The sequence below is a fragment of the Cricetulus griseus genome, chromosome 2, assembly GCF_003668045.3.
Source record: "Cricetulus griseus strain 17A/GY chromosome 2, alternate assembly CriGri-PICRH-1.0, whole genome shotgun sequence".
Lineage (NCBI taxonomy): Eukaryota > Metazoa > Chordata > Mammalia > Rodentia > Cricetidae > Cricetulus > Cricetulus griseus.
In genome coordinates, this window is record NC_048595.1 from 13,911,340 (window position 1) to 13,939,284 (window position 27,945).

At 47.6% G+C, this 27,945-nt stretch overlaps 1 protein-coding gene across 2 annotated transcripts; it reads right to left on the reverse strand.

Moving 5' to 3' along the window:
• Positions 1 to 63: 63 nt before the first annotated feature.
• Positions 64 to 27,919, reverse strand: LOC100764102 (ER membrane protein complex subunit 1). 2 transcript variants are annotated; one of them, XM_027399852.2, is made up of 24 exons: positions 27,763 to 27,919; positions 25,714 to 25,838; positions 24,850 to 24,915; positions 24,507 to 24,600; positions 22,344 to 22,472; positions 21,205 to 21,331; positions 20,305 to 20,454; positions 19,845 to 20,012; positions 19,645 to 19,713; positions 19,027 to 19,089; positions 17,986 to 18,108; positions 17,016 to 17,112; positions 16,601 to 16,723; positions 16,056 to 16,064; positions 14,711 to 14,910; positions 14,425 to 14,574; positions 13,511 to 13,672; positions 12,676 to 12,795; positions 7,917 to 8,054; positions 6,426 to 6,599; positions 5,723 to 5,933; positions 3,678 to 3,762; positions 2,267 to 2,396; positions 64 to 2,134 (listed from the first exon to the last, which is right to left on the reverse strand). In XM_027399852.2, the coding sequence occupies exons 1-24, from the start codon at positions 27,885 to 27,887 to the stop codon at positions 1,955 to 1,957; spliced, it is 3,018 nt and encodes a 1,005-aa protein (XP_027255653.1). In that variant the 5' UTR covers positions 27,888 to 27,919; the 3' UTR covers positions 64 to 1,954. The 2 variants fall into 2 exon arrangements, with proteins under 2 accessions (XP_027255653.1, XP_027255654.1); XM_027399853.2 differs by lacking the exon at positions 16,056 to 16,064.
• Between the last annotated feature and the right edge of the window lie 26 nt (positions 27,920 to 27,945).

Sequence of the window (27,945 nt, forward strand, 5' to 3'; positions counted from 1 at the left end):
CCATTTTAATGCAAAAGGAGTCTCAAAGTGAACTCTAAAGCAGAAAACAGAGCTGAGGCCAGAGCCACTCACTGATCATTGCTTTATTCCAGGAAACATATTGCCTTCCCTTCATAAAAGAACAGCCAGTCCCCAAGTTCACAAGCAAGGTAAAACTTAGGATTCTTTCATGTGTCGTACACAGGAGCCCAGACAGGAATGTACACACACCCCACACAGGAGCCCAGACAGGAGTGCACACACACCCCACACAGGAGCCCAGACAGGAGTGCACACACACCCCACACAGGAGCCCAGACAGGAGTGCACACACACTCCCACACAGGAGCCAAGACAGGAGTGCACACACACCCCACACAGGAACCCAGCCAGCCAGTAGTGCACATATATTCCACAGAGAAGCCCAGCCCTGGTATACATAGCTAGTTCCAGGCCAGCCAGGGCTATATAGTAAGACCATGTCTCAAAAAAATAAAGTAAATAAAAAGGTTACATGTGCTGGGTCTGGAACTCTAGGAGTAAAGAATGTGCTAACACATGTGAAGCCCTGGGTTTGAGTCCCAGCATGCTCCTTGCAGGCCCCTGAAAACTTAAATCAGTAAGATTTAAAAACTACTTAAGAAAAATAACAACCCACATGGCTCACCTTATGGAGAGCTCAGTGCAGAGAATTTACCTTGCATGAGACCTGGATTCTATCCCTAATGCCACACAGAAAATTATACCAATGAGATATAAAATTTACACACTGCCAAGCATGATGGCAAACATCTGTAATCCCAACACTGGGAGGATAGGCAGCAGGATTCAAGTTTGAGGCTAGCCTGAGCTACAGAGCAAAACTCTACCTCGAAAAAAACAAAACAAACCTAAATTAAGAATAAATAGGCTTTAAAAAAAAAACAAAAAAAAAACCAAAGGCCCTTTTCTCTAACAGCTATAGGATGTCCAGAGGGGCCTGCAAAAGTAATGCAATAAGAGATACTGGGACCTCAGAATCTCATCAAGCCTAAGATAATCTGATAGCTTTAAAAGGCTTTACAACTAAGCCAGGCATGGTGGTGCACACTTTTAATCCTGACACTGGGGAGGCAGAGGCAGGCAGATCTCTGAGTAGAGGCCAGCTTGGTCTATAGAGTGAGTTCCAGGAGAAAGTCTTGTCTTGAAAAACCAAAAATACTTAAATTTTAATTTAATTTAAAAGATAAACGAAAAGGGCCTCAGCCTGCTATAGCTCAAGAGAAAAGCACAGGCTATGGGTGAGAAGCCGAATTCCCGTCTGTACCTGGCTTTGATAGGGTGACACAAATGGTGACCCAACCATATGAAATACGTATGAATGACAGCATGGAACAAAACCATATGAATGACGTATGAATGAGAGCATGGAACAAAAAGCTTAGTTAAAGGTAGTTCTGACTCCATGCATGGATCCCTCAACTTCTGTGACTTCAGAGAGAAGCCATGGGGTGGGATCAGTCCTCACACTTCAGCTAAGAATGGCTCCCAGGCAGCCCCGTCAGGATTGGGCAATCAAGTCCACTTTGAGGGCAGAGCTGGCCCATCAGGCTTGGAAGCAAGAGATGGAGAATAAATTGTTAGAGGGTTTCCAGTAAGAATGGAAACACAGAAGGTTACCTAAAGTCAATTTAAACAGCCTCAGAAGAGAAAAACTGGAGGTCTCATAAAAGGAAAAAACAAAAGCAAAAATAACCCCAGAACAGAAACAGAGCAATGGATCAGATGCATGGTTATCCCTGCTGAGGTGGCTATCTGTCCCACAAGGACTGTGCCTCACTGTATCCCAGAAGTTCTACATGAAGGTCATCTTCTTCCCCCAGACTCAAGTGAGATGAGAACCCAACCCAACTTCACCAATCCACCAATCCATGGCCATAGCTCCTTAGCTGACCCTCTTCCCCAAGGTTCTCCACTCTGGCAGGATGCTTCCGTTTTACCGCCAGGCTCGATTGAGGAGTTTCACCTGTGCCAGCCTCTTTGTGATCATGGTGGCAAAAACCAGGCCAAAAAGGACACTGCTGATTAGCACATAGTCATAGTCATCCTTCAGGACATCGAACTGCTTGGATGGGTAAACTCGAGTTTGGTAAATGTCCAAACCGTAGGCCACAACCTGAAAGACAGATAGAATGAGAACTGGGAAAGAGGCAGCCAGTGAGTCACCAACACCTCAGACTCAGTCATGAAGAAGATGGGATTCTTAGGGCACAAGGCCACACTGCAGATGCCACATGGGGCCACTCACCAAACAAGTGGACTCAAGCCCTGATGGTGCTGTGTAGATGCCTCGCATTCGAGAAACTGTCTGGTTGTAGTTTATGAATCGCTCTGCATGGATCTGCACATCTGGAGAATATGGGATCAGGTTCTCCTCTCTGCAAAACACAGGAGAGGGACAGGGACTCAAGAAGCTGCTGCAAAGGGATCTCTTTCTTGGCTGCCCTTCCTGGGACCTGGGAAGGCTCCAGAACACACATCAAAGCTTGAATCTCGCCAGGCAGTGGTGCCGCACACCTTTAATCCCAGCACTCGGGAGGCAGAAGCAGGCCGATCTCTGTGAGTTCGAGACCAGCCTGGTCTACAAGAGCGAGTGCCAGGACAGCCTCCAAAGCCACAGAGAAACCCTGTCTCGAAAAAAAAAAAAAAAAACTTGAATCTCCTTTGAGGCCTGCTTGAGATAGGCCAGTACAAATGCAGAAGCTGATTGAATGGTGGAGGGCTGTATGGAAGGCTGGCTGGAGAATAAGGTTAAGTTCCAATTTGATAAGAATACATAACACAAGCCAGGCATGGAGTTGTACACTGACAAATCCCAGCACTTAGGAAGCTGAGATAGGAGGACTGCCTCAAGTTCAAGGCCAGCTTGAGCTACAATGATTTCCAGGCCAGCCTGGGCTAGTGATATCCTGTCTCATAAAACCAAACAAAGGAAACATCACACAGCTGGCTAGCATTGCACACCAGAGAGGAGAGTCAGGCCATTTTCAAACCAACATGCTGCACCTCTGGTAACTCATGCTCTCTATTCATCTTCAAAAAGCCTGTTACCCTTCTTCTGGCTCCACCCCCTCTTTGTTCCATGCCATACTCCTCTGTTCCTCCCATTGTCCATCCTTCTGCGTGTCCCTAAATGAAAAGACTTCAGAATATAGGGGAGGAGACAGGCCCAGATGATAACTGGAGCAGTCACACTAACGGTGAACAATCGACAAGCTTCAGGCTTCTCCACTCAATCTGCCCCTTCCTCACCTTCTTCCCTTCCTAGGTCTCCACCCTTCACTGTTCCTGCACCACTTGTACAGCCTTCAGACTCACAGACATGACTTCCTCTGCCTGGAATATTTTCCCTCAGATACCATACAGCAAGAGTCTACACCAACCACCTTCACATCACCTTTCCCAGTGGTCCCCAGGGTTTGACCTCAAATTCTCCCACACATCCTCACAGCTGTCCCGTGCTCTTCTCTCTTTAGCATTTAGCAGTGAATAACACTTGACTTGTTACTTATATCATTTCCCACCCAGACACCAGCTCCAGGAGGCAGAGCTCACAGTCATTTGTTCACCTCGGCCCCTAGCATGGCAGACTGAGAGCTATTATCATCAGTGGGATTAAGTTACTGATAGTCAGAGCCTTCTGCTCACAACAGTCTCACCTGCTTTGTTCTGTTGGGATCTCAGGACGCCGGGGATCCAGCAAGGCCTTGGGGAGGGAAAGGATTGCTCCAGAAGGCAGCCCAACTACACAGGAAGAAATAAAGGTTCATATTTACCTAATCCTGAATGAGGGCCAGTTACATAGAAGTTTACGATTAAGAATCTCACATAATGGGGCTGGCGAGATGGCTCAGAGGTTAAGAGTACTGGACTGCTCTTCCAAAGGTCCTGAGTTCAATTCCCAGCAACCACATGGTGTGGCTCACAACCATCTATCATGAGATCTGGTGCCCTCTTCTGGTGTGCAGGCAAATATGCAGACAGAACACTGTATATGTAATAAAAATAAGTAAATAAAAAAAAAAGAATCTCACATAAAAAAAGAAAACAGGTCATTGGGCTAGAGAGATGGCTCAGAGGTTAACAGCAATGGCTGCTCTTTCAGACGTCCTGAGTTCAATTTCCAGGACCCACATGGTGGCTCACAACCATCTATAATGAGGTCTGGTGCCCCCTTCTGGCATTCAGGCATACAAACATTGCATACATAATAAATAAATCTTTAAAAAAAAAAAAAAGGTCATCAAGGTCCCATTAAATACTCAAAAACAAACAAAATGAAACCACTGAAAACAATAAGATAGTAATTCACAAGGGTATGAGCGAAGGTGCCTGGTTTCTTTACATATTCTAGCTAGCCTGAGGCCACGTGGGCTACTGGGAAATGCAGCCAGGAAGGCAGAGGACCATGCATTAGACAACACCAGTTTTGTCATGGTAATCAAAGGTCCTGTGATGCCCAGAGCTAGCTTCCTCCTGCTTGACAAGTAACACCCAGCACCTGTCAAATCTAAGAATCCCAAATGTCTTGGATAAACTCTATCACTGAGTGCCAATCTTAAGACTCTAACAAATAAGTTCTCTGGTTTCTAGTCAAGTCTGTACAGGCTATGTTAAGAATGGCAATGGGGGGGGGGGGCACACAAGTGGGTAGAGATGGCTCAGTGGTTAAGAGCACCGGCTGTCCTTCCAAAGGGCTAGGGTTCGATTCTCAACTCCCACATGGCAGCTCACAACTACTTGTAACCTGTAACTCCAGTTCCAGTGAATCCAATGCACTCTTCTGGCTTCCCTGAGCACCAGGCACACGTGTGGTACACAGAAGTACCCAAAACACCCAAAGACATAAAATAAATTTTTTTAAAGTTTTAAAAAAAAATGACATCAAGAGCCAGGCATGGTAAAGAACACCTTGAATTCCAGCACTTGGAAGGCAGAGACAGGATCTCTGGGATTAGAGGCCAGCCTGGTCTATATAGTGAGTTCCAGGATAGCCAGGGCTATGTAGAGAGACTCTGTCTCAAAAACAAACAAAATCAGAATGCTGGGCATTCAAGAGGTAGGGCAGGAAGATTAGGATCACCTTGGGCCACATAAGATCCTATCTCAAACAACAACAAAGAATGAATGACATTAAGAGTCAGACACAGGCCAGGAGTGGTGTCTCACGCCTTTAATCCCAGCACTTGGGAGGCAGAGGCAGGCGGAGATCTGTGAGTTCGAGACCAGCCTGGTCTACAAGAGCTAGTTCCAGGACAAGGATCCAAAGCCACAGAGAAACTCTGCCTCGAAAAACCAAAACCAAAAAAAAAAAAAAAAAAAAAAAAAAATGGTGGGGGAAAGAGAAAGAGAGCCCAGGGAACTCCACGCTACATCAAGTTTGTAGAGGAAGGGAAGAGACCAGCAGAGAGCAAGGAGAGAGTGGGGGAAGGGTATAAATCAGAGCAAAGAATAATGACGTGCGTGCGTGCGTGCGTGAGAGGGGGGGGGGGTTAGGGATAGATTTCTGAGCTTCCAGAAAGCACCAAAGAAAGTAAATGGTTCATGAGAATGGAGGACTGAACAAAGGCCATCAAAACTGAACTAAGCAAGAAAGAGAGCACAGTCTCCCTGTTGACAGTGCATCCTCACTTCAGTGTGAACCCAGTCTCCCTGTTGACAGTGCAATCCCACTTTGGTGTGAAACCCTCCACTCAACACTCACTGAGTAAGTGCCGGCTGGTGATGCCCCGCTCTGTGATGGTAGCCTCCATGGCACTGATGGAGGAGGGGAAGATATAGGACTGCTGGAGGACCTGGGGCAGCTGGGGACGGTCTAGGGAGCTGAAGGCGGTGGCATTATATTGCTCAGTGCCCTCGTAGAGCTCCAGGGCGGTCAGCTCATTGCGCCGAGCCTTAGAGTTCCAGTACTGGTACTGTGGGCAGAAGGAGAGGCAATCTGGGTTTAGTGCCGAATCAACTGAAAAGGGAATGTTACACTACAGATGCCATTCACAGCAGCTGCAGACCAGGAAAGAAAAGACCCAGCTGTCCCCTGCTCTTCTTCCTGGTTGTCTGGGCTGTCCAAAGTTGTCCATGACACGGGAACTGCCAATGTTCTCTGGAGTCATAGTCACAGCAGCCACCTTCTGGAGTTTATGAGGTGCACTGTTCTGAGCTAGCCTGGAGGAGACTACTACTGTCTCTATCTCACAATGCAACCAGAGAGCTCACAAGACAGAAGAGCAGAGAGAGCTCAAGGCCAAGCAGTCAGATCTGGCCCCAGGTCCCACCCCTATGTGGACCCTGTGTTACCTTCTGGGGGGGGGGGGGGTGCATTGAGAAAGGAAAGTGGCTCCTGTTTCTGGGGAGAACATAAGACTCAGGGTCTCCTGAGCCACTCTGTGTCCCTGGTAGTGACTCCTTACCACCACCCAGTTCTCTGAATGCACGAGGTGGACAGGGCCCTTGGCCTTCTTCTGCACGGAGGAGTGGATGATACGGCCAGTGACACCATCAATGAGGAAGATGCCAATGAAGGTGCGCTCATGGTGAACGTCCGTGCTCTCTGTCACCACAGCCAGAAGGTTGGGGTTCAGACTCTAGGGAGAGAAACCAAGATGACAAACTTTAGGAACCATGATAGAATGTCACGTGCTTGGCTCTTCTGTGAGCCCTGGGGCCTGAGGCCAATATGGAGCTCAAACACTTGGCAAAGGAACCAGCAATGCTGAGCAAAACAACTCCTATGGTTTCTCAACTCAATGCTTGCTTTGCATATTCTGAGGACTGGGGCCACACTGCATACCTTGCATGTCCCTTAATCCTTTCCGAAACCTGATGATACAGCCACCCTCCACAATGTAGCTCTGAGGATCAAACCCAGCTGCAAGTACCTTTGTCTGCTAAGCCATCTCGCTCACCACCACCCCCTTCTGAGACACAATGTCACTTATGTAGTCTAAGCTGGCCTTAAATTTACAATCCTCCCATCCACCTCAGCCTTCTGGGTGATGCAATTAAAAGTGTGCCACCCTCCTATAAGCCCACAAACCACCTCAGTGACTTTCTGATGGACTGATTAACCTTTAACCCCAGAAGACTGTAGTCATACCTCTGCTATTAATAAAACTAGCATCTAGCCGGGAGGGCAACACAGCAAGCACTGGGAGATGAGCAGCTCACGTGAGGTCCACAACCAGAGGCAGAAGGTACACTGTTTAGGCTGGTACATAGCTGGGTGACAGAGTACTTGTAGCGTGACAGATCCCTGAGTACTTCTACAGCACACACATACTTGACAGACAGCAAACCATACACACAGGAGTCAAATGACACCAGAATTTCAAAACTTCCTTTTCCTAAAGCCTTACTTGGGCCAGGGAAATGCCTCAGCAGGTAAAGATACTTGCCACCAAGCCTCCTGTCCACCTGAGTCCAAACTCCAGGACCCACATGGTGAAAGAAGACAGCCAACTCCCACGAGTTGTCCTCTGACCTTCCATACATGCCCATCCTCACATATACAAAATAAATAATGTAACAAAATAATAAGTAGGACATGTTAGTGCATGCTGTGCCTTTAATCCCAACACTCAGAAAGACAGTGATCTCTGTGAGTTCAAAGATATCCTGGTCTACAAAATGCGTTTCAGGACAGCCAGGGCTACATAAAAATATAAACCTAAGCCGGGTGTTGGTGGCACGTGCCTTTAATCCCAGCACTCAACAGGCAGAGACAGTCAGATCTCTGTGAGTTTGAGACCAGCCTGGTCTCCAGAGCCAGTTCCAGGACAGGCTTCAAAGCCACAGAGAAACCCTGTCTCAAAAAACAAACCAAAAAAAAAAAACAAAAAAAAAACCATACAGATTAATAACTAAAAAACAGCCTTCCTCATTGCCAGGGTGTGGCATCGTACCTTATAGAGCACACTTCGGTCCCCCATCACCCGGCCCTGGGAGTGCACGTGCTCGCTGCTGCGTTTCCCCTTCACCTTGACAACCCGCTGCACTTCTGGGGGAATGGTGAGCTCCCAACTCAGTTCCGCAGTGAGATCCTAGGGAAGAGCAAGAGCACTTGTGATTAGGAGATAGACAGGTCAGGGCCAGAGATGCAGACAGAGGCATCCTACCACTGAACCAGCTGGCAGTGTGGTATCTGAGGCCTGTGTAACTAGAAGGACCACGAACAGACTCGGCTTAGGCTGGATGGATAGGTAAGTCAGTGATGTGCTTGCCAAGTTTGACTCCCACACCCAGATAAAGGAAGTCTGGAGGTGGCTGCACTTGTAACCCCAGCACAGGGAAGGTGGAGAAAGAAGGACCCCAGTGGTTCACTGGCCAGCCAGCCTAGCTTACTCAGTGAGCGCCAGCCGAAGCAGTGAAAGCCCCTACAAAGTGAAACTACAAGGTGGTTGGCACTTGAGAAATGACACCCAACATATGTTCTTACACCCTCACACACATGTATATACACACAAAAGCAAATCCTGTGAAGAAGTTTAGAAGTCTCTATTTAATAAAGGAAAATATAGCTGGGTCTACATAGTGAGTTCTAGGCCAGCCAGGCAGGGTTACATAGTGAGATCTTGTCTCAAAGAGATACTAAGCTGGTAAGATGGCTCAGCTTGCCGCTGAGCCTGACAACCAGAGTTCAGTCCCTGAAAGCCATATGATGGAAGGAGAGAAATGACTACTGCAAAGTGTGCTCTGACCTCCACATCAGTGTCATGGCATGTGGGCTCACGCTTGTACACGCATATACACACATACTTCCCTACACTCATGTAGAAAAAATAAATGTAATTGTTTAATTAAGAAAGAAGAGCTGGAAAGATGGTGCAGCATTTAAGACCACTAACTGCTCTTCCAGAGGACCCAGGTTCAATTCCCAGCACCCACATGGTAGCTAACAACTAACTGTCTGTAACTTCAGTTCTAGGGGACCCAACACCCTCACACAGACGTACATGCAACCAAAATATCAATGCACATGAAACAAAAATAAATTATTAAAAAAAGAAAGAGGGGCTAGAGAGATGACTCAGTGGTTAAGAGCACTGGTTGCTCTTCCAGAGGACCTGGGCTCAATTCCCAGCACCCACATTGGTAGCTCACAACTGTTTCTAACTCCAGTTCCAGGCAAACTGACACCCTGTCACAGAGTATATAAGGCAAAACAACAGTGTACATTAAATAAATCTTTAATAAGAAAGATACTATTGGGCTGGAGAGATGGATCAGCGGTTAAGAGCACTGACTGTTCTTCCAGAGGTCCTGAGTTCAATTCCCAGCAACCACATGGTGGTTCAATTCTCACAACCACCTTGGATGAGATCTGGTGCCCTCTGCTGGCATGCAGGCAGAAGACTGTATACATAATAAATAAATAAAATCTTTAAAAAAAAAAAAAAGAAAGAAAGAAAGAAAGATACTAAAGCAAGGAGTTGGAAATGTAGCTCAATTTATAATCCCAGATGTTAGGAAGCTGGGACAAGAAGATTGCCATGAGTTCAAAGCCAGCCTGAACTACATAGTAAGACTCTGCCTCAAAATAAACAAATAAGTAAATAGGGTACCTGAAAAACAATGAAGCCCAGCTGGGCAGTCAGTGGTGATGCCCACATCTTTAATCGCAACACTCAGGAGGCAGAGCTAGGTGGCTCGAGGTCAGCCTAGTCTACAGAGCAAGTTCTAGGACAGCTAGCCAAAAGTTCTAGGACAGCCTAGTCTACACAGCAAGTTCCAGGGCAGCCAGGGCTGTCAGACAGAAACCCTGACTCTCAAAAAAAAAAAAAAAAAGACATTAAGTGAAAATGCAAATAAATGAGATCCATGTAGATCTGTTCTCTTTGAGAGAGACATGATTTTATGAGACATGTAGATGCATGTGTCCATACAGCTATGCTTACAGCATGACCAACACAAGCAAACAAGGCAAGGACAGCTGGGAATGGGATATAGGGATATGTGTATTTGCTCAAGGCATTTTTTTTTTTTAAATAGGGTCTCTCTTCATAGCCCTAGCTGCCCTGGAACTCACTATGTAGTCCAGGTTATCTTACACATGTAGGTGTTTTGCCTGCATATATGTCCATGCAGCACAGGTCACAAAAGAGTGTTAGATTCCCCTGGGGATGGAGTCACAGGTGGCTGTGCTGCCATGTGGGTGCTGGGAACAAACCCATGTCCTCTGTAAGAGCAGTCGGTGTTCTAAACCACTGAGCCATTTCTCTGGCCCCTCTAATATTTTTAATAGATATTAATGGGGACCAGAGAAATGGTTCAGTGGTGAACCACTATCTGAACCAAGAGCACTGCTTGCTCTTTCAGAGGACCCAGGTTCAGCTCCACTTCGGAAGGCTCTGATCACAGTTGTGCAACCCCAGCTCCCAGGGACTCAACGTTCTCTTCCTACTTCAAATGGCACTACACACACATGCCCTTACACACAGACACATAATGAAAAGTAATAGTTCAAATGGCACTACACACACATGCCCTTACACATAGACACGTAATGAAAAGTAACAGCAACAGCTGAAGAGGTGGCTCCACAGTTGAGAGCACCAGCTGTTCTTCTGGAGGACCTGGGTTCATTTCCAAACACCCATTTGACAGTTCACAAGTCTGCTCTGCTGTCACAAGGGATCCAATAACTTCTTCTGGCCTCTAAGGGAACCACACAAGCAGTGTACATACACAGACATGTATGCAAAACTCCCATATGCAAAGAATAAAATCATAAAAATAAAACTTAGAAAATTGTTTCTTAGGCTAAGTATCATGACCTTATTGTTTTACATTTATTTGTTTGCTTTTGTGTGTGTGTGTGTGTGTGTGTGTGTGTGTGTGTAGAGGTCAGAGAATAACTTGGAGGCATTAGTTTTCTCCTTCCAACGTGTGGGTTTAAGAGACAAAACTCAGAGTGAGTGCCTTTACCTGCTGAGATGCCTTGCTACCCTCATCATCTTACAGACATGAAAACAGGGCTGTAGACATAGTATGTTCCAGATCACAAAGTTAGCAAGCAATAAAGCTGAAGCAATAATCCCAGCAGCTGTATCTAAGCTGCTAATTGCTGTTCTCCCTTTACCTCTCAAGACATATTAAAGGACAGAAGAAGGCTCTCTGGTGACCAAACACCACACAAAGTTCCCTCTGGATGGTCCTGCTACCAAGGCCAGCCCATTGTGAACTTCAGAGCCAGCGTGCGTGGACACTGGCAAGAGCTGAACCTCTCAGAGAGAACTTCAGACCCAGCGTGCATGGACACTGGCAAGAGCTGAACCCTTCAGAGCCAACTGACCCATTGCTGGAGAGTCCAAAGCACATGTTCTGCTACAATTTGGTCAACAGCATCACTTTTCTTGGGGGGAGGAGGGGTGTTTTGAAGCAGGGTTTCTCTGTGGCTTTGGAGGCTGTCTTGGAACTAGCTCTTGTAAACCAGGGTGGTCTCGAACTCAGAGATCCGCCTGCTTCTGCCTCTGGAGTGCTGGGATTAAAGGCGTGCGCCACCATCACTTTTGTATAAATGCTCAACTCAACCCTCATCCCTGCCTCCTGCTCCATCCTCAGAGCAGCATGATACACCCCTTCCTGGGCTTCAGGATCTGTAGGAAACCACCATGCACTGCTCTAACTGGAGCACTGAGGGCCATGTTCACCATGAAGCAACTGCCCTCCCAGTGCTGGGAGACATTTGATTATACTAGGATCCCCGAGTTTGTATTTCCATTAATTAAAATTAACCTGGGGGGGGGGGGGTGAACACAGGAGGAGAGGAAGGAGGAGAAACTGTGGTTGGTATTTAAAATAAATTTTAAAAACAGAAAAAAGAGGGGCTGGAGAGATGGCTCAGGGGTTAAGAGCACTGCCTGTTCTTCCAGAGGTCCTGAGTTCAATTCCCAGCAACCACATGGTGGCTCACAACCATCTGTAAAGTAGTCTGGTGCCCTCTTCTGGCCTGCAGGGACACATGCAGGCAAACTGCTGTATACATAATAAAGAAAGAAAAGAAAAAAGAGGAGCTGAGTTAGCAACTAGTTGATAGATAGTAACCACAGAGCATCAGAGGGCATCTGGAAGAGGTAGAGAAGCGCAGGAAGGAGCAGGAAGGGATTTGGAGTGTTGAGGCTTTTTTTGGGTTTTTTGTTCGTTTGTTTGTTTTTCTGTTTGTTTGTTTTTCGAGACAGGGTTTCTCTGTGTAGCTTTGGAGCCTATTCGAGGCTTTTTTTGTTTGGTGGACCAAGGGATGCTTTCTTTCAGAGACACCAGCAACGAGGGAGGGTTAGCTAGGTGCTACTCAACCTTTCTAAGCTATCAGGCTTTCACCCCAGCCTTTAAATATTGAGTGTTACTTATAAGTAAAACAATAGAGATTTACTTAAATCTACCTTTAGCCTTTTAGCAGAGCCAGTGCCTGGGGGAACAGAATACCTACCAGGCTGCAGCCTGAGGGGCCAGGCTGCCACCAGAGAAGCAGGCCAGGAACTGTGGAGTCGCAAATACTGGCTCAAATAGCATTAGATTAAGGCACAGCCACTGTGCTGAAGATAAAACATCAACCCAATATAAACAAATGGGTGCCTTTGAACTGGGCCTCAGGGCCACTGTTTAACCAAACACCAGGAAAGACCCACAGTGCCCCAGAAAGACAGCCAGATGCTTCTTCCCTACCTTCCGAAGTCGATATCCACTGAGGCGCCCGTGCTCTGCATCCACCAAGTAGAAGAAGATGGAGGGGGCAAGTTCATGCAGCTGTCGTAAGACATTCCGGGTCGCTGGAAAAGCTGTGACCTTGAAAAACCCAGGTAGCCCAGAAGTGTTAAATGCAAGTTCAGGAACCTTGAAGCTCATTTCTAAAAAGCCATTAGTGCTTGCCCACTAAAGAAAGATTTAAGCACAAAACAGTGGATCATAAAACAAACTAGTCACTGGATCTTTTTAAAGCTTAAATGCGGCTCTGTTAAGAACCTCAGTGTTGCTGGGGGTGGTGGTGCACGTCTTTAATCCAGCACTTGGGCAGCAGAAGCATGAGGATCTCTATGAGTTCCAGGACAGCCATAGCTTACAGAGAAACCCTATCTCAAAAACCAAAAACCAAACAAATGAAAGAACTTCAGTGTTAGGGGCTGGAGAATTAGCTCAGTGGTTAAGAGAATGTACTGTTCTTCCAGAGGCCATGAGTTCAATTCTTAGAATGCAGCAGACTTACAACCACCTATAACTCCAGCTCCAGGGTGATCTGATGCTTTTGGCCTCTATGGATACCTGCACTGATGTGCACATACAAACACATAATTCAGCTAATTAAAAAAAAAAAAAAATGGCCAGGTGTGGTGGTGTGCACATTATGAACCCGGGTACTCATAAGGGCAGTCATGTTGCTGAGGGTGGCCTGACAACAAACACGTGCTGTCTGGACGTGGGCTACCTCTGACAAGTACGTGTCTGATAGCCCATCCCATACCCAGCTCCACACAGAAGACTCCATCCCCCCAAGACAAAGCACCTTGTATTCATCATCCACCAACAGCAACACCTTGGCATAGTCTTGATCCATGACTGGGAGAAGCAAGGACTGCAAGATGGGCCGCTTCAGCACTGGGGGAGCCACCTGGCTCCACTTGCCAAAAATGGGGTTGAAGACAAACAGAGAGCTCATTCCTGTTTCCTACAATAGGCAGAAAACAGTCACATTCCAACACAGAAGGAGCGCGCATCCTACAGGTGACCCTGGCATGCTGAGGCGTCCAGTGGGCCACAAGGAACTTCCCTGTTTTCTGCCATGTTAGTAGGAAGTAAGCGCTTGGCTGAAGATGACTGGTCCCCTAGGCTGATGTGAAAGGGAAACAAAGGGCTGATCTGCTCTTCTAGCTAAGAACTGGGCACGATAAAGAGCAAATCAAAATCAAGACCAGGCCAAGGCAGCAGTGCACGCCTTTAATCCCTACACCTTCAGATCGCTGCCAAGTTCCAGGCCAGCTTGGTCTACATAGCTAGTTTCAGGCCATCCCCCAAAACCCAAGCCAAGCATAATTCAGCAATCCCATGATTGCCGGATCCAATAGAGGATCTACCAAACTCAGCCTCATAATACAGCTAGAACGGATCCATGAAAACCCGCTCAAATTCTAGAGGCAGAAGTCATAATAGTTTTGTGCCCTGTTTCCTCTCACAGAGAGAAAACAGCACTCAGCTATCAGGGACAGCCTCCCTGTGAAGGGAGAACACTGGCTGATGGAGGAGCTGGTCCCTAGCTAGTTCCAGAGCTGCGTGGTCCCTCCATCCAGGCCAGAAAATGACAGAAACAAGACTTCCAACCCAAGAGCTTCTCATGGAATGCCCAAGGCATGGCAGAAATTTCAACTGTGAAACATGCAAAAGGCAACACATGGCAGCTCCAGTCAGTGTGCCTGGCCTCACCTTGTCCTTCACCAGCAGTGTGCACTGAGGGGGGTGGGGAAAATGAGCAGTAGTCCTCTGGACCATCAACTTAAAGGAGGAATCTGGCTTAACATTGGGCAGATACTGTTTCCACAGGATAGTGCCAGAGCTGCTCTCGATGCCAAAGAGCTGCAAGATAAACAAATACTTGACTCACAACTAGAAAGACACTGAAGAATTGATTCGATTCTTGCAGAGTGGAACAAAGCGTGCCTGCTGCCGGTACCTGTGCCTGAGGTTTGCTTCCTTCGGCCCACATGCTCACCTTGCCTGAAGCTGTTACCATCACCATCATCTTCTGCAGGTTGAACTCATCTCTGGCCAATGTGTCAATGTTGATCTCATTCTTAATCTGGCTTCGAGGTTTCCGAGCATCGTAGAACATTTTCCAAAGGTGGGAAGTCCAGGCCTGGAGCAGGATAAGCTGAGATGACAGGCGTTTCAGGAACATCCCCAGCAAGCCATCTGGTGGTGGGGAAGAAGAAAGGCACGCCCATCAGACTAGGAGTCCAGCAAGGAGGTATGTGTGCTCTCTAGGAGGGACTTCTCCCTCTTCTGTAGAACCTCCAGTCATTCACACTCCAGGCCCTAAATTCAAGGGGCAGTCTGTATAAGATGCCAGCAGTCACACACAGCCATGCACAAGCTTCCAAAACCTCCTTACCTGGCTCTTAGGACTTCACCTACCCAGAATCTTGTCAGAGGAGACTAAAAGGTAAGAAATCAGCCATGCAGGATGTAGCCATGCTGGGATGACCAGAGGAAGGCATCTAGGTGCCACAGCAAAGCCAGAGACGTGTGAGTCTCAGGTGCAGTGGGAGCAGGTGTATGCATAACTGGAGCTTCCATCTCCCATTGCTTCTTTCTACTTTCTTAATCTGCTCCCAGCATCCCTTCCTGCAACCTATTCCTCAGGCTATCACTTCCCCTTGCCCCTGACTCCACTGATGAGGCATCTCCCTGAAAGTGTCCTCCATTAGAGATGGGACAGGTACATGACACCATGGTAAGAAGGAGGGTCTCAGGAGTCTGACAAGCCTGAACTGAAATCCAGGCTCTAACCCCTACTGCTGTGTGACCCTGAAAAATGTGCCTTTGGTACCTCATCTATTAAATGGCATGCAACTCAGAGGCCTGTTACAAAGAACAGATCCTATTACATCCACTCGGGATTGGGTGTGGTGCCTGGTGCGTGGGAAGTGCTCATGAAAAGTATTCGTCTTTAGCCAGGCGGTGGTGGCGCCCGCCTTTAATCGCAGCACTCGGGAGGCTGAGGCAGGGGGATCGCTGTATTATCTTTGTTCATCTCTTTTCCACCAACCTCAACTCAAAGAAAGGCAGAGAGCAAGTCACAAGCAGAGCAGTCCACACAGACACGGTGTGCGTCTCACAAGTCACAAGCAGAGCAGTCCACACAGATACGGTGTGTGTCTCACAAGTCACAAGCAGAGCAGTCCACACAGACACGGTGTGCGTCTCACAAGTCACAAGCAGAGCAGTCCACACAGACATGGTGTGCGTCTCACTGATGCAAGTCAGAAAAACAATTAACCAAAGGCTAGCCATGTGGACAAGCAAGGCGCAATGGGCACAAAAAAAGCAGGATTTACCTTGAATCGCTGGATCCAGCAGCAGAAATAGACAGTAAAGTCAGATTAATTCTCAGCTTAAGAAAACATACAACACCTAGCAGTACAGCTGACCCAGAAGCCCTGAACAGCAGCCTACTGGATAGCTGACTGAATGGACTGGGGGACAGGGAGGCGGGGAGCAGGACTGGACTAGAGAGGAATGAGTCAAGTTCATCAGGTGACCATCGATGGAGCCATTGCTGACTCAGGGAGCACAGGTCTATATCCAGCCAGGTAGCTGTTGCATTTGAGACAATGGATGGAAGTGTCTGATATGGAGCCTGACAATATGGGGCCAGGCAATGGCACTTGCAACTAACTATAGAGTGAAGACATTTTTGTCTCATGATCATTCACCATAGGGACTAAGTGAAATTGCAGCTACATAAACCACTAGGCTACTGATGTTCTGAAAACGAGCCATGGGACTCCTTCAAAACATCTAGCTGAACCAGAAACAAGGGGCACAGTAAGGTCCATAAACCCAGCTAGCCCTCCCTGGAGCAGCCTCCCTGGGTTCATACCTGCCTTCTTGCCAAATTCTCCTTCCAGTTCAGCCTGTGCCCCAGTCAGGGGGAGGTCCACCATCTCCAGACACACCACTTCTGCCAGGGACTCCTCTCGGCTCCACAACACCACCTTCCCAGCTACAGGAAACCAGTTTGCAAAAGCTCAGCCTGGCTCTCCAGCCCTGAGGAGACTCTTACAGGTGGCTCAGAGCTCAAGTCTTATGTAAAAGATCTCATGAGGGTGGGGTCAATAGTCAAGTGAAGAAGCTTCTATATCTTACTCAATGCCCCTAAGGAACTGAAAAAATTCTGTGTGTACACTCTTGCTTGAACATTTCCCAAGGCTGTGCACAACCCCCTACCCACCTCTACCACACATGACTGGAATTCAGAGCAGGCAGAAACACAAATGACTGTATTGGGCACTCACCTAACTGCTGCAGGAACAGCTGCAGGTGGTCCTGTGTCTGCACTAAGGCCCGGTAGCCCACTGAGTCATCCTTCTTCAAGAACACCTGGATGTACAGCTATAAGCCGGACAGTAAGAAGCCAAATGGCTCCAAGGCATTGGACCCCAAAATTCAAAGGCTTGGGGGTTGGCTGAGGTCCAAGTCATGGCATGATGTGATGTCTAGACACTCAGTGATCATCTGGACACCAGCAAAAAAGCACACATTCTTCAGAGCCTCCACAGCAGTGAGCTGAGGCTCTCTCTGATTTGTCCATGAAGGGCAAGTACTTGATGGGACTGTCATCCCTTCATGCCCCAGTTGTACCCCAGGAGGCCAGGCCAGGACTACCCCAGAAGCTGAGGGACACAATTCAATGTCCCCAGAAGAACACTGGGTAAGACGATGAGTACATAAGGGAAGTCAGTCTGGAGTCATGAATCCCAGCAACTTGTCTTGCTAACTCTGTAACTCAAAATGCTCTGGACCACGGGCACATTCACAAACCAGGTCAGTAACAATCCACAAGACTACCAAGATGCCCTATGGATTAACATATAAACAAAAGAAGCCTCAAGCATACCAACAGCAATAGGGCTGAAGGGTCAGAGAACTTACTGCTCTTGCAGAGAGCCCAGGTTCAATTCCTAGTACCCACATGGCAGCTCCCCACTATCTGTAACTCCAATACCAGGAGATCAAATATCCCATGTACTTACTCATGTGGTGCACATGTATACATGCAAGCAAAACACTCATACACATTTAATAAATAGATCTAAAGCAACAATAGCAGCAGCAGCTTTGCTGTTATCTATAACCAGGCAGAGGCTCTGGAGGAACTAAGAGCCTTGTTCTGAAAGCCCTAATCCAGGGCAATAGCTGTTGCCCAGCCCCAAGGACATGAAGTCCACAGGACAGAGTGAGAAGGCCAAGATGTCTGTCGCTTACCCGCTCAGGACGAGTGCCCTTCTGCTCCAAGCTGAAGGAAATCGCAGTGTCTAGCAGCCGCCGACCTGTCTCCACTAAGTAGAGGTTAATGGTGTAGGTTTGGTTGAAGCAAGCCAGAGAATCCTAGAGGTACACACAGCACAGGTCAAGAATGAAGGTCCCTATAGTGTGTCCAGGGACAGTATAAATCCCTAGAAAGGGTAGAGGCCAGAAGGGAAACATGCATAAGAAAGAAGAAAGTAAACAGAGCCAAATGATATGGCAGAAACAAGGTTGCTGACTGAATAAACAAGGTCACGACAGTGTGTACCCCAGAAGGGAGCCAAAAGCCAGGGGTGGCAGCACGAAGATTTAATCACAACACTTGAAACAGAGGCAGGCCGATCTCTAAAATTGAGGCCAACCTGATCTACAAAGTGAGTTCCAGGTCAACCAGGGCTACACAGAGAAACACTATCTCAAAAGACAAAAAAACAAAAAAATAAGAAAACCAGCTGTGTACAACTACTATGTAAGTTTGAGAAGGCAGCCAGTGTGTACACCTGCCATGTCCATCTCATAGGAAGCCAGTGTTTACACTGCCATGTCATCTCATAGGAAGCCAGTGTGTACAACCACCATGTCCATCTCATAGGAAGCCAGTGTGTACAACCCCTATGTACAGGGAGGCAGAGAGTTCCCAGATTGGCATTGACTGTCAATGAGTTAAGAAGAAAAAAGCTCTGAGGCAACAACCAACACCTGTGCCTCCCGCCAGAATGCTTCATTGCCACCAAGTGCACTGTAGAATGCCACCTGGCTCTGCCAGCTATGGAGACCCCAGGGGATGTGGAAGTCGAGGCTCAGAGAAGGACATAAGGAGGGACAGATCCCAGGAGCCCACCTCATCTTTCTACAAGAAAGGACACGACATGCCACTTAGCTGACAGTACCTGAGGCTAGGAACTCAGTTGACCTTGGCTTCTTTGGGTGGCCTCCTGTGTCTCCAGGTCTGCTACACCACCCAGTAACACATCCTGTCTGCCCAATGTCACACCCTACCTGTGCCCTAGATGTCTCAGGAAAGCTCGCCGTACTCCCATCTCCAGCACTACCAGGTTTTTGCTAGAGGAAAGAAACAAGGACACTCATGTAGGGAGTCACCCTAGCCCCGCCCAATAGTCCTGGGGCAGGTACCAGGTGGATCCGGGGACTCGCCCAGAAGGGCGTGGTGAAGGAAAGCCGGGGTGACGTAAGGGAGCTTCTTAAGGGGCTGCATGTGGGGACCCTGGTTCTCTTTTGTTCTGGCCGCGCTGGCTGGTTTCTATAACCTAGCTCTGGCCTGTGTTTCACCTTGCTGTCTTCTGAAATAAAGAGACCTTAATCCTATACCTGGCGCCTTACTTCCCAGACACTTCTGTCTCCTCAGCACATTCAGAAGGCAGATCTTACCTCTCATGCCCCACCCCCACAAGCCTGAGCCCTGAACAGTCTTCAGTGAGAGCAGGGTAGCCACACTGGGAGCCCATTCCTATTGAGGAAGAGACTGTGTGGAAAGAGAACTCATCTTTCTGCAGGCTCCTATCCATGAAAAGGTGGATGTACCCCAACTTCTGACTGTAAGGGTTCCCAGCAGAGATAAGGAAGCCCCACGTGCTAACTGTCACACATGGTACTCACTTCAGTACGACAAGTCATGACCGCAGACACTGTCTTTTCTCCAGTGGTGGCGAAGGTCACAAGAGTGGCCTGCAATGAATGTTAGACATCAGCCCAGACAACAGGGTTTAAGGCGAATGTGTCTTGATTCAAAGTTCTGCCTCCTCCCAGCTCTGTCCTGGAAGAACTCTGGTCCTAGCAAGTATGCTGCCTGCAGTTACCTGGGGGAAGTTTTTGAGCAGAGTCACAGCACCGTGGTGGTAGTGCAGCAGAGCGTAGTGGCCCGGAGACAACTGTAGAAAGAACTGGGCCCGAGAAGGAGCCACTGGGCTGGGCTGCGTGGGCAGCACTCGGGACTGGAATCCACTTCCAAATTCTAAGTCAGGAGACTGCGGTTGGGGGGGGGGTGGCAAAAAGAAATGAGATGCTTACCCACTCCCAGACCATCAGACCAGCACCATGCTTTGCCAGGCAGCAGTACTAAACTAGGGCAGACGGCTCCAGAAGCTCCTGTTACCCAAAGGAGACTATGGTCTACCCTGACAACAGCTAAGCCAGAGGCCTAAGCTCTCCCATGGCTGTCACAGCTCAGAAAAGCAACAGCAATACCACAGGGCAATCATGCCAGCCCCCTACACCCCACAGGTGACAACATCTCAGACCAGGAAAGCAGCCTCTCACCTGTAGGGGGATCTGCCGCAGTTCCCACTCTGTCTCCAGAGCCAAAGTGTGGAGGGAATGTGAGCTGGCATCTGGGCAGACCAGGACAGCCTCATCAACCACACCACAGGCCCCAGTGAGATGCTGCAGCCATGGAGTCCAAACCCTAACCTGCAGAGAGATTTCACAACAGACTCACAAAGAGCATCATGGTCCCTCTCAGCAAATCAACAGAATTGCTGCTGGAATCCCACAGAGGATCCCAAGCTAAAAATGTACAGCTGGCCGGGAGGTGGTGATGGTGCACACCTTTAATCTCAGAACTTGGGGAGGCAGAGGCAGATAGATTTCCGTGAGTTGGAAGGCAGCCTGATTTAACAGTGAGTTCCAGGACAGCAAAGGCTACATAGGACCCTATCCCAAAAAAAGAAAAGAAAGAAAGAGAGAGAGAGAGGGAGGGAGGGAGGGAGGGAGGGAAGGGAGGAGGGGAGGGAGAGGGAGGGAGGGGAAGGAAGGAAAGAAAGAAAGAAAGAGAAGAGAAGAGAAGAGCAGAGCAGAGCAGGTCTAGTTCCACAGAGGCTCTTCTTGTCCTCAGCCACCTCTACCAACCTCCAAACCAGAAGTACGCGGGAGTTTCTTTTTGGTCACTGGGAAAATGCACCCAATAACAGTAGATGCCTGATGGCTCAGAGGGGCATCAGATGTGGCTCCCTGTAATCTTTTCATATTCACCTTAGAAGATCTTAAAGAGACAGCGACTAGATCAGAGTAGCTTCCCAGCCAGTCTAGAGAGGAGCACTATGTGTTAACAGAGTACTTTAACACCTGCTGAAGATGAGCCAGCAGCAGGAGACAAGCCCCCGTGCAAAGAAGGCCTGCACCAACTCCTTCCCCCCACCGGGAGCCCAACGCCCTCTGTACCTGCTGGACAATCTCTCCGTCCTCCACATTAAACTTGACGATGTTCACGTGGCTGAAGGGAACAATGCCAAGGGCCCACACCACCCCGGAGCCATAGGAATACACCATCTGGTAGTGGATGCTGTCACTAAGAAAGGGAAGAGAGGGCAGGGCCACTGATTTGGCCCTTAGACTTGAGCTTTCCCAGGGGCTTCCAAAACCAAGCTGCCATTTCCTAGTGAGATGTCACAAGCTGAAAACCTCCAAATAGAGTTTGTTTGGCTCACATAGCTTTGCTTTCAGGTGTCTTGCTGTTGCTGTCTGCAGTGCTAGAGATTAAACCCAGAGCCTCACTAGCGCTAGCCTTGCTTTTATCTTTAATTTGAATGTCTCATCAACATTTCAAACTGATATCACGTATACAAACCAGATTGCCAGCTTTTTCTAAGTGTTAAATGTGGCATGCCTACATGGAGGGAGGGTCCCCTACTGTAGACTCCATCAGGCAGGCCAACCTCATGGATGTTGTGTTCCTCTAGGATATCGACTTTTGGGTTTTTTGTTTTGTTTTGTTTTTTGGGGGGGAGGGGTCTTGCACCGCCATGCTCAGCCAGGAATTTGGCTTTTTTTTTTTTTTTTTTTTTTTTTTTTTGGCAAGGCTAAGAATCAAATGTAGGGCCTTTTGCATGCCATATCTTCATCTTAACTTTAGCAATTTGACTTTTGATCCCTGCTCTAAGCTTTTTGGAAATAGTTGCAAGTGGCAGCCAACCCTTGCCTGACCTTCTAGCTATCCTGTTCCTTCCTGGCTTTCATGCTTCCAATGCCCAGGACCTCTAGAAACCACTTCGAGCCTCCCTCAGCCCCTGCCTGTCATTCTGAGTCTTACCATGAAGAAAGATTCAGAATAATGGGAGGTAGCAGTTGAAAGGCCCGGAGCACTGTGTGCATGAGCAGGAGCACCTTCCTTATGTGGCAGCTCTAATGCCCCAGTTTGAATTTTCTCCACCATACCAAGTACACTCCAAGTATGTAGCCACAACCTTTCCACTCCCATGTGATGCCAACAGGAGGGTACCTGGCCAAGCAGCCTCAAGGAGATGGAGAGTGTTGCGGGGATTGGGACAAGATAGTCATCACTTGGAAGGAGACTGCCTTACCTTTCTGGAAGATGTTCCACCCACTTCAGGTGCCCACTGGAGAGGTGATGGAGGGTGAGAGTTGTCTTCTTCAGAACTGCAATGTACCTCACTGACTCCTGCAGGCCCACCAGCCCAAGTGCCTGGAAACTGAGCACAGGTATGAGCGAGGACCTTCAGCTAGAGTGACTGGCCCCACTACTGCCACTGCTGCTTGCTGGGTCAGAAAACAAATACACCTTGATGCCAGTGCTGGTTCTGCCTAATCCTGCCTCTACCAACTTGAGAATCTGCCTAAGAACCACTTAGGCACGCTGCCTTTGAGCCTCCAAATCTCCTAGGAGTCACCTCTTCCTTCCCCTGGGATTTCACAGGACTTGGGCCAACCCTCCAGCAAGCCCCCATTGTTAGGTTTATGACTATGCTATCATTGTTTTTTTGTTTTTTAAAGATTTATTTACTTATCATGTATACAGTGTTCTGTCTGCATGTGTGCCTACATGCCAGAAGAGGGCACCAGATCTCATTATAGATGGTTTTGAGCCACCATGTGGTTGCTGGGAATTGAACTCAGGACCTCTGGAAGAGCAGGCAGTGCTCTTAACCTCTGAGCCATCTCTCCAGCCCCTATGCTATCATTGTTAGGCTTATGGCTATGTCCACAACTGGGCAAGAACCTGATGACAGCTGTCTCACATTTACAATGTTCTCATTGCCTTGGATTCACCAAATGCTAGAAACCAAGTAAACTGCTATTGTAAGATGCATAAGCTAGGAGGGAGAGGGAACTGAAATTGACATGTAAAAGAAGCTTGTTTCTAATTTAAATTAAAAAAAAAAGATGCATAAGCTAAAGCCAACAAATGCATAGATTAATCTCAGCAAAGATGTTCTATAACAGAGAACTAAAATATAGAGTGTAAAGCAAGGTGATACAGCTCTATAACCCCAGCCCTTGCAAGGTAGAGGCAAGAATGTCACAAGTTCAAGGCCAGGAATGTCAAGATGGCTTGGCAGGTAAAGGAACTTTCTAAGCAAGGCTGAAAACCCAAGTTCAAACCCCAGACCCCACTTAAAGACAGAAAGAGAGTACTGACTCCGTGAAGTTGTTCACTAACCTATACATGTGCACTGTGGCATGCACACACATCCCCAAACACACCACCCAGACAGACAGACAGACAGACAGACACCCAAGGCTGGCCTCTTCTACATAGCTACTTTGAAGGCAGCCTAGGCTACATGAGACCTGCCTCACAGCAAACAAACATGAGGAACATGGAAAGCTTTGTATTATGTTTTTCTACCTAGAACACAGCACTCGAAGCTCATATATTATGGTATATGTCCCATATATTGGGACAGTGTTCAAGAACAAAATTAATATTGTAATTCGTCTAATAGGTGCTCAATTAATAAAATCTGCCCAATTCATTGTGTGTGTGTGTGTGTGTTATAACAAGCAAATCAAGAATGGGCACCTACTCTGGATATGGTGGCACACAAATCCTAGCATTCAGGAGGAAAAGAAAGAGGACTTTCTTAAGAGTTCAAGCCTATCCTGGTCTACATATTTCCAGGACAGCCAGGGATATGGAGAGAGACCTTGTTTAAAAAAAAAAAATGGGGGAAGGGGCATCTGGGGCTAGAGAGATGGCTCAGTGGTTAAGAGCACTGGCTACTCTTCCAAAGTACCTGAGTTCAATTCCTAGCACCCACATGGTGGCTGGCAACCATCTGGTAACCCAGTATAAAGGGATCCAACCAACATCCTCTTTTGGCGTTCACAGGGACTGCACTCATGTGGTTCATAGACATACAAGCAGGCAAAACACCCATACACATAAAACAAAAGTTTTTTGTTTGTTTGGTTTTTTTTGTTTTTTTGAGATAGGGTTTCTCTGTGGCTTTGGAGGCTGTCCTGGAACTAGCTCTTGTAGACCAGGCTGGTCTCGAATTCACAGAGATCCACCTGCCTCTGCCTCCCGAGTCCTGGGACTAAAGGCGTGAGCTACCAACGCCCAGCTGACAAAAATGTTTTAAAGAACAGGCATCTGATGTACTATGACTCTTCAGTGGTCCCTGAGGAAGGAGGTTGGGGAGGAGCCCAAAGGCCCAGAGTTGTTGTCCATGCAGATCCCTTCACTCAGCCATAATCACGAACAAGCGCCACTTGTTCCCTACCTGCCACTGTCCAGAGTTATCTCCCAGTTCAGGCCCCCGATGTTAGTCTCCCAAGAACGCATGATTCGCCCTCCATTGGATACAGTAATTGCATCTAGTAGAGACAAAGCCCACTGTCATTTCCTACACTTGCTCTGCTGCCTCGTAGGAGCTGGAGGCCATGACCCCACCTCCAGCTTATGGACACAAACAGGGATTAAGCAGGAACTGCCCTTCACTGGCAAAAGCATCCCCTCTCTTTTCCCATCAGTCTATACAAAGCAAAGACTCAAGCAATGGGAGATGGCACTCCTTTCTTATGAAAGGATGGCCACCTAATGGAGGCCAGGGAGCCTCTGCTTACCTTGTCCGTGAACCAACATGGCATCCACAGCCCCTTCTGCTGTGCCCTTGTCAACATGACGCCACACTGAAAGATAAGAGAGTCAGACATTGCTGTGACTGTGACCTAATGAGACTAGGAAGGGACTGTGATCTTCATTTACATAGCATTATACAACTTTAATTAGGAAGCAAGGAGTACACTAAGTGCTATGACCTACACCCACTTGCTGAAGAGTAAGGGAAGAGGGTTCAAGAGGCATTGTTTTTCCCATCTGGGCTCTCTTCCCCTCCAGTCCACTACCACCCCATGTAACATACGAAGGAACAACAACAAGATTAACAAAATCTGGTTGGAGAGATAGCTCAGTGATTAAGAGTACAGGCTACTCTTCCAGAAGACCCTGTGCAATTCCCAACACCCACATGGCAGCTAGCAACTGTCTATAACCCCAGTTCCAGAGGATCCAACACCCTCACAATGACATACATGTAGGTTAAACACCAATGCACATAAAATAAAATTTTTAAAAGAATTAATAAATTATTAATTTATTAATTTATTAATAATTAATAAAATCTATGCAATTTCATAAGAAAAGAGTTTATGAATTCTCTTTTCACAATCTAAATTCCTACAAACAATCCGAGCAGCAGGGATAACTCAAAGGTAGTCACCCAAGCCTTTATTGCAAAACATGATAGAAAGTAGCTTTTGAAGTGTTATCTTAGTTAAGGACCTTCAGGGCTGAGGACATTTCAAAGGCCAGTGACACAAATATAGATATTGCAAGATGACAAGTCTAGAGAAGACAAACAAGACGGTAAGCCGTAGGTAATCAGATTCACTTCAGTCAGCTCCCTTCCCACTCCACAGCTCACTCACAGATCTCTCCAGTACGAGAATTTAATGCTGCAATCACATTCTTCTCTGTGGCCACGACCAACTTCTTGGATCCAGGGGAAAATTCTAAGGAGGCAAACTTGAGCTTCCCGACATACTGCTGTCTCCTGAGGAAGAGTGCAAGGGAACATCAGGGCAAAGTCATCACCACTCAGGGACAAATTGCTGGGTTCACACCAGTACCTCTCCCTCAATCTCATGCAAGAATTGTGTGCTAATGAAGAATTCTGACAATCTCTGTGCAATGCACTCAGAAGCAAAAGGAGACAGGAGAGAACCCACCAAACAGATGAGAGATAGTAACAGTCTTCCAGTTAAATGTAACACCTATTGTTCAAGCAACATCTCAAAGAGCCTAATTAACTTTTAGCTGCACCAAACAGACTTGCAGGTACATAGGCTGCACTGAGGAAATTCTGCTATCCGGAATACACTCAACAAACATGGCAGTCAGACTGCATCGCTCATTTAGACCCTGTGTTATTTGGGCATTTTCTTTGGGGGGGGTGTGACTTTTTTTGATTTTTCAAGACAGGGTTTCTCTGAGTAGCTTTGTAGACCAGGCTGGCCTCGAACTCACAGAGATCCACCTGCCTCTGCCTCCTGAGTGCTGAGATTAAAGGCATGGGCCACCATTGCCCAGTCTAGTCTAGTTTTTTTTTTTTTTTAAGGAGCTAAATTGGTAGTCCAGTCAAGTTTAGACTCAGTAGTTTTTTGAGGCAGGGTTTCTCTGTGGCTTTGGAGGCTATCCTAGAATTAGCTCTTGTAGACCAGGCTGGCCCCAAACACACAGAGATCCACCTGCTTCTGCCTCCCGAGTGCTGGATTAAAGTCATGTGCTACCATTGCCTGGCTTGTGTGTTTTCTTCTTTAAATAAAATGTATTTATTTTTATCTTGTATGCATTGTTCTTTTGCCTATATGTATGCCTATGTGATGATGTCAGATCTTGGAGTTACTGACAGTTGCAAACATCCATGTGGGTGCTGGGAATTGAACCTAGGTCTTCTAGAACAGTCAGTGCTCTTAACCATTACGCTATCTCACCAGGTGTTGGTGGTGCAGCTGGGCTTGGTGGCGCACGCCTTTAATCCCAGCACTTGGGAGGCAGAGGCAGGTGGATCTCTGTGAGTTCAAGGCCAGCCTGGTCTACAGAGCGAGTGCCAGGATAGGCTCCAAAACTACACAGAGAAACCCTGTCTTGAGAAACAAAACAAACAAACAAACAAAAAAGCTATCTCTCCAGCCCCCCTCTATGAGTATTTTCACGTGTCTTTATTCTCTCTGTGTATAGCCACCAAACAACCCTACCAAGTGTGTAAGACAAATGCCATTGCCTTCATTTCACAGATGAGGAAACCAAACTCCAGAAAGTCCAGGGTTCCAAAATAAGACTTTTTTAAAAATATTGTTGTTCAACTGTATGTCAATTGTCCCCGGAGCATGCAACAGTTAAGCAGCCAAATATTCATTCAAACTGAAGCAACCACGGCCTGAAGCAAGAGGTAAGCGAATGAATGTCTGGCTGATAGGTTTGGAGAGGACACTGTAAGACTGGGGGGCTAAGAGACAACAGCTCGTTCCAGGAGGATGAAACTTCACTGGGGGCTGGTGACCTCTGACACCCAGGAAATCTCAAACCTGACAGCCACAAAATCGGACATGGCAGGAAAGGAGGGAATCAGTGACCTCTGACCAAAAAAAAAAAAAAAAAAAAAAAAAAAAAAAAAACCCTAAAGCATGGCTGGCTGGATGGCAGGGCTGGCTCCATTGCAGTGCAATCTGCAGTCATATACGGGTGGGCAAGAGTTCCCTGGGTGCTTGACTTAATAGTCTCGGGTCGACGCCTTCAAATTCTTCGCATCTGAAGAAGGGACGCAGCATTCATTCACTCTCCTCTCCCGTAAAGGCCCTGCTGTTAAGCTATAAACTGGGTCCTGCTCCATGGCGATCTCTCTCCTGCTAACAGGAGGGAGACAGGTGTTGGGAAAGCAGACACCTACTTCCTGGAGAAGCGTCGCCCATACGCACCAGTCGAACTTGCCCACTTGATCTTCGTAGACCGCGGCCGCAGGGAGAAGCAGCGTAGCCAAGAGCCACAAGCCGGACGCGACAGCGGCCACCATGATTGAAGTGCAAGGGCCGCCCGCAGCCATCCCGGCATGCACTGGGCCTCAAGCCCCTCCCTGCGCCGAACCATAGAGAGGAGGCGGT

Excerpts from the sequence above, each read along its gene's own strand:
- LOC100764102 (XM_027399852.2), bottom strand. The coding sequence starts at position 27,887 with ATGGCTGCGGGCGGCCCTTGCACTTCAATCATGGTGGCCGCTGTCGCG. Across the intron at positions 22,473-24,506 it reads ATAACTCTGGACAGTGGCAG|TTTCCAGGCACTTGGGCTGG; the intron begins GTAGGGAACAAG and ends ACCTGTGCTCAG. Across the intron at positions 20,013-20,304 it reads TGCGGCAGATCCCCCTACAG|TCTCCTGACTTAGAATTTGG; the intron begins GTGAGAGGCTGC and ends CCCCAACCGCAG.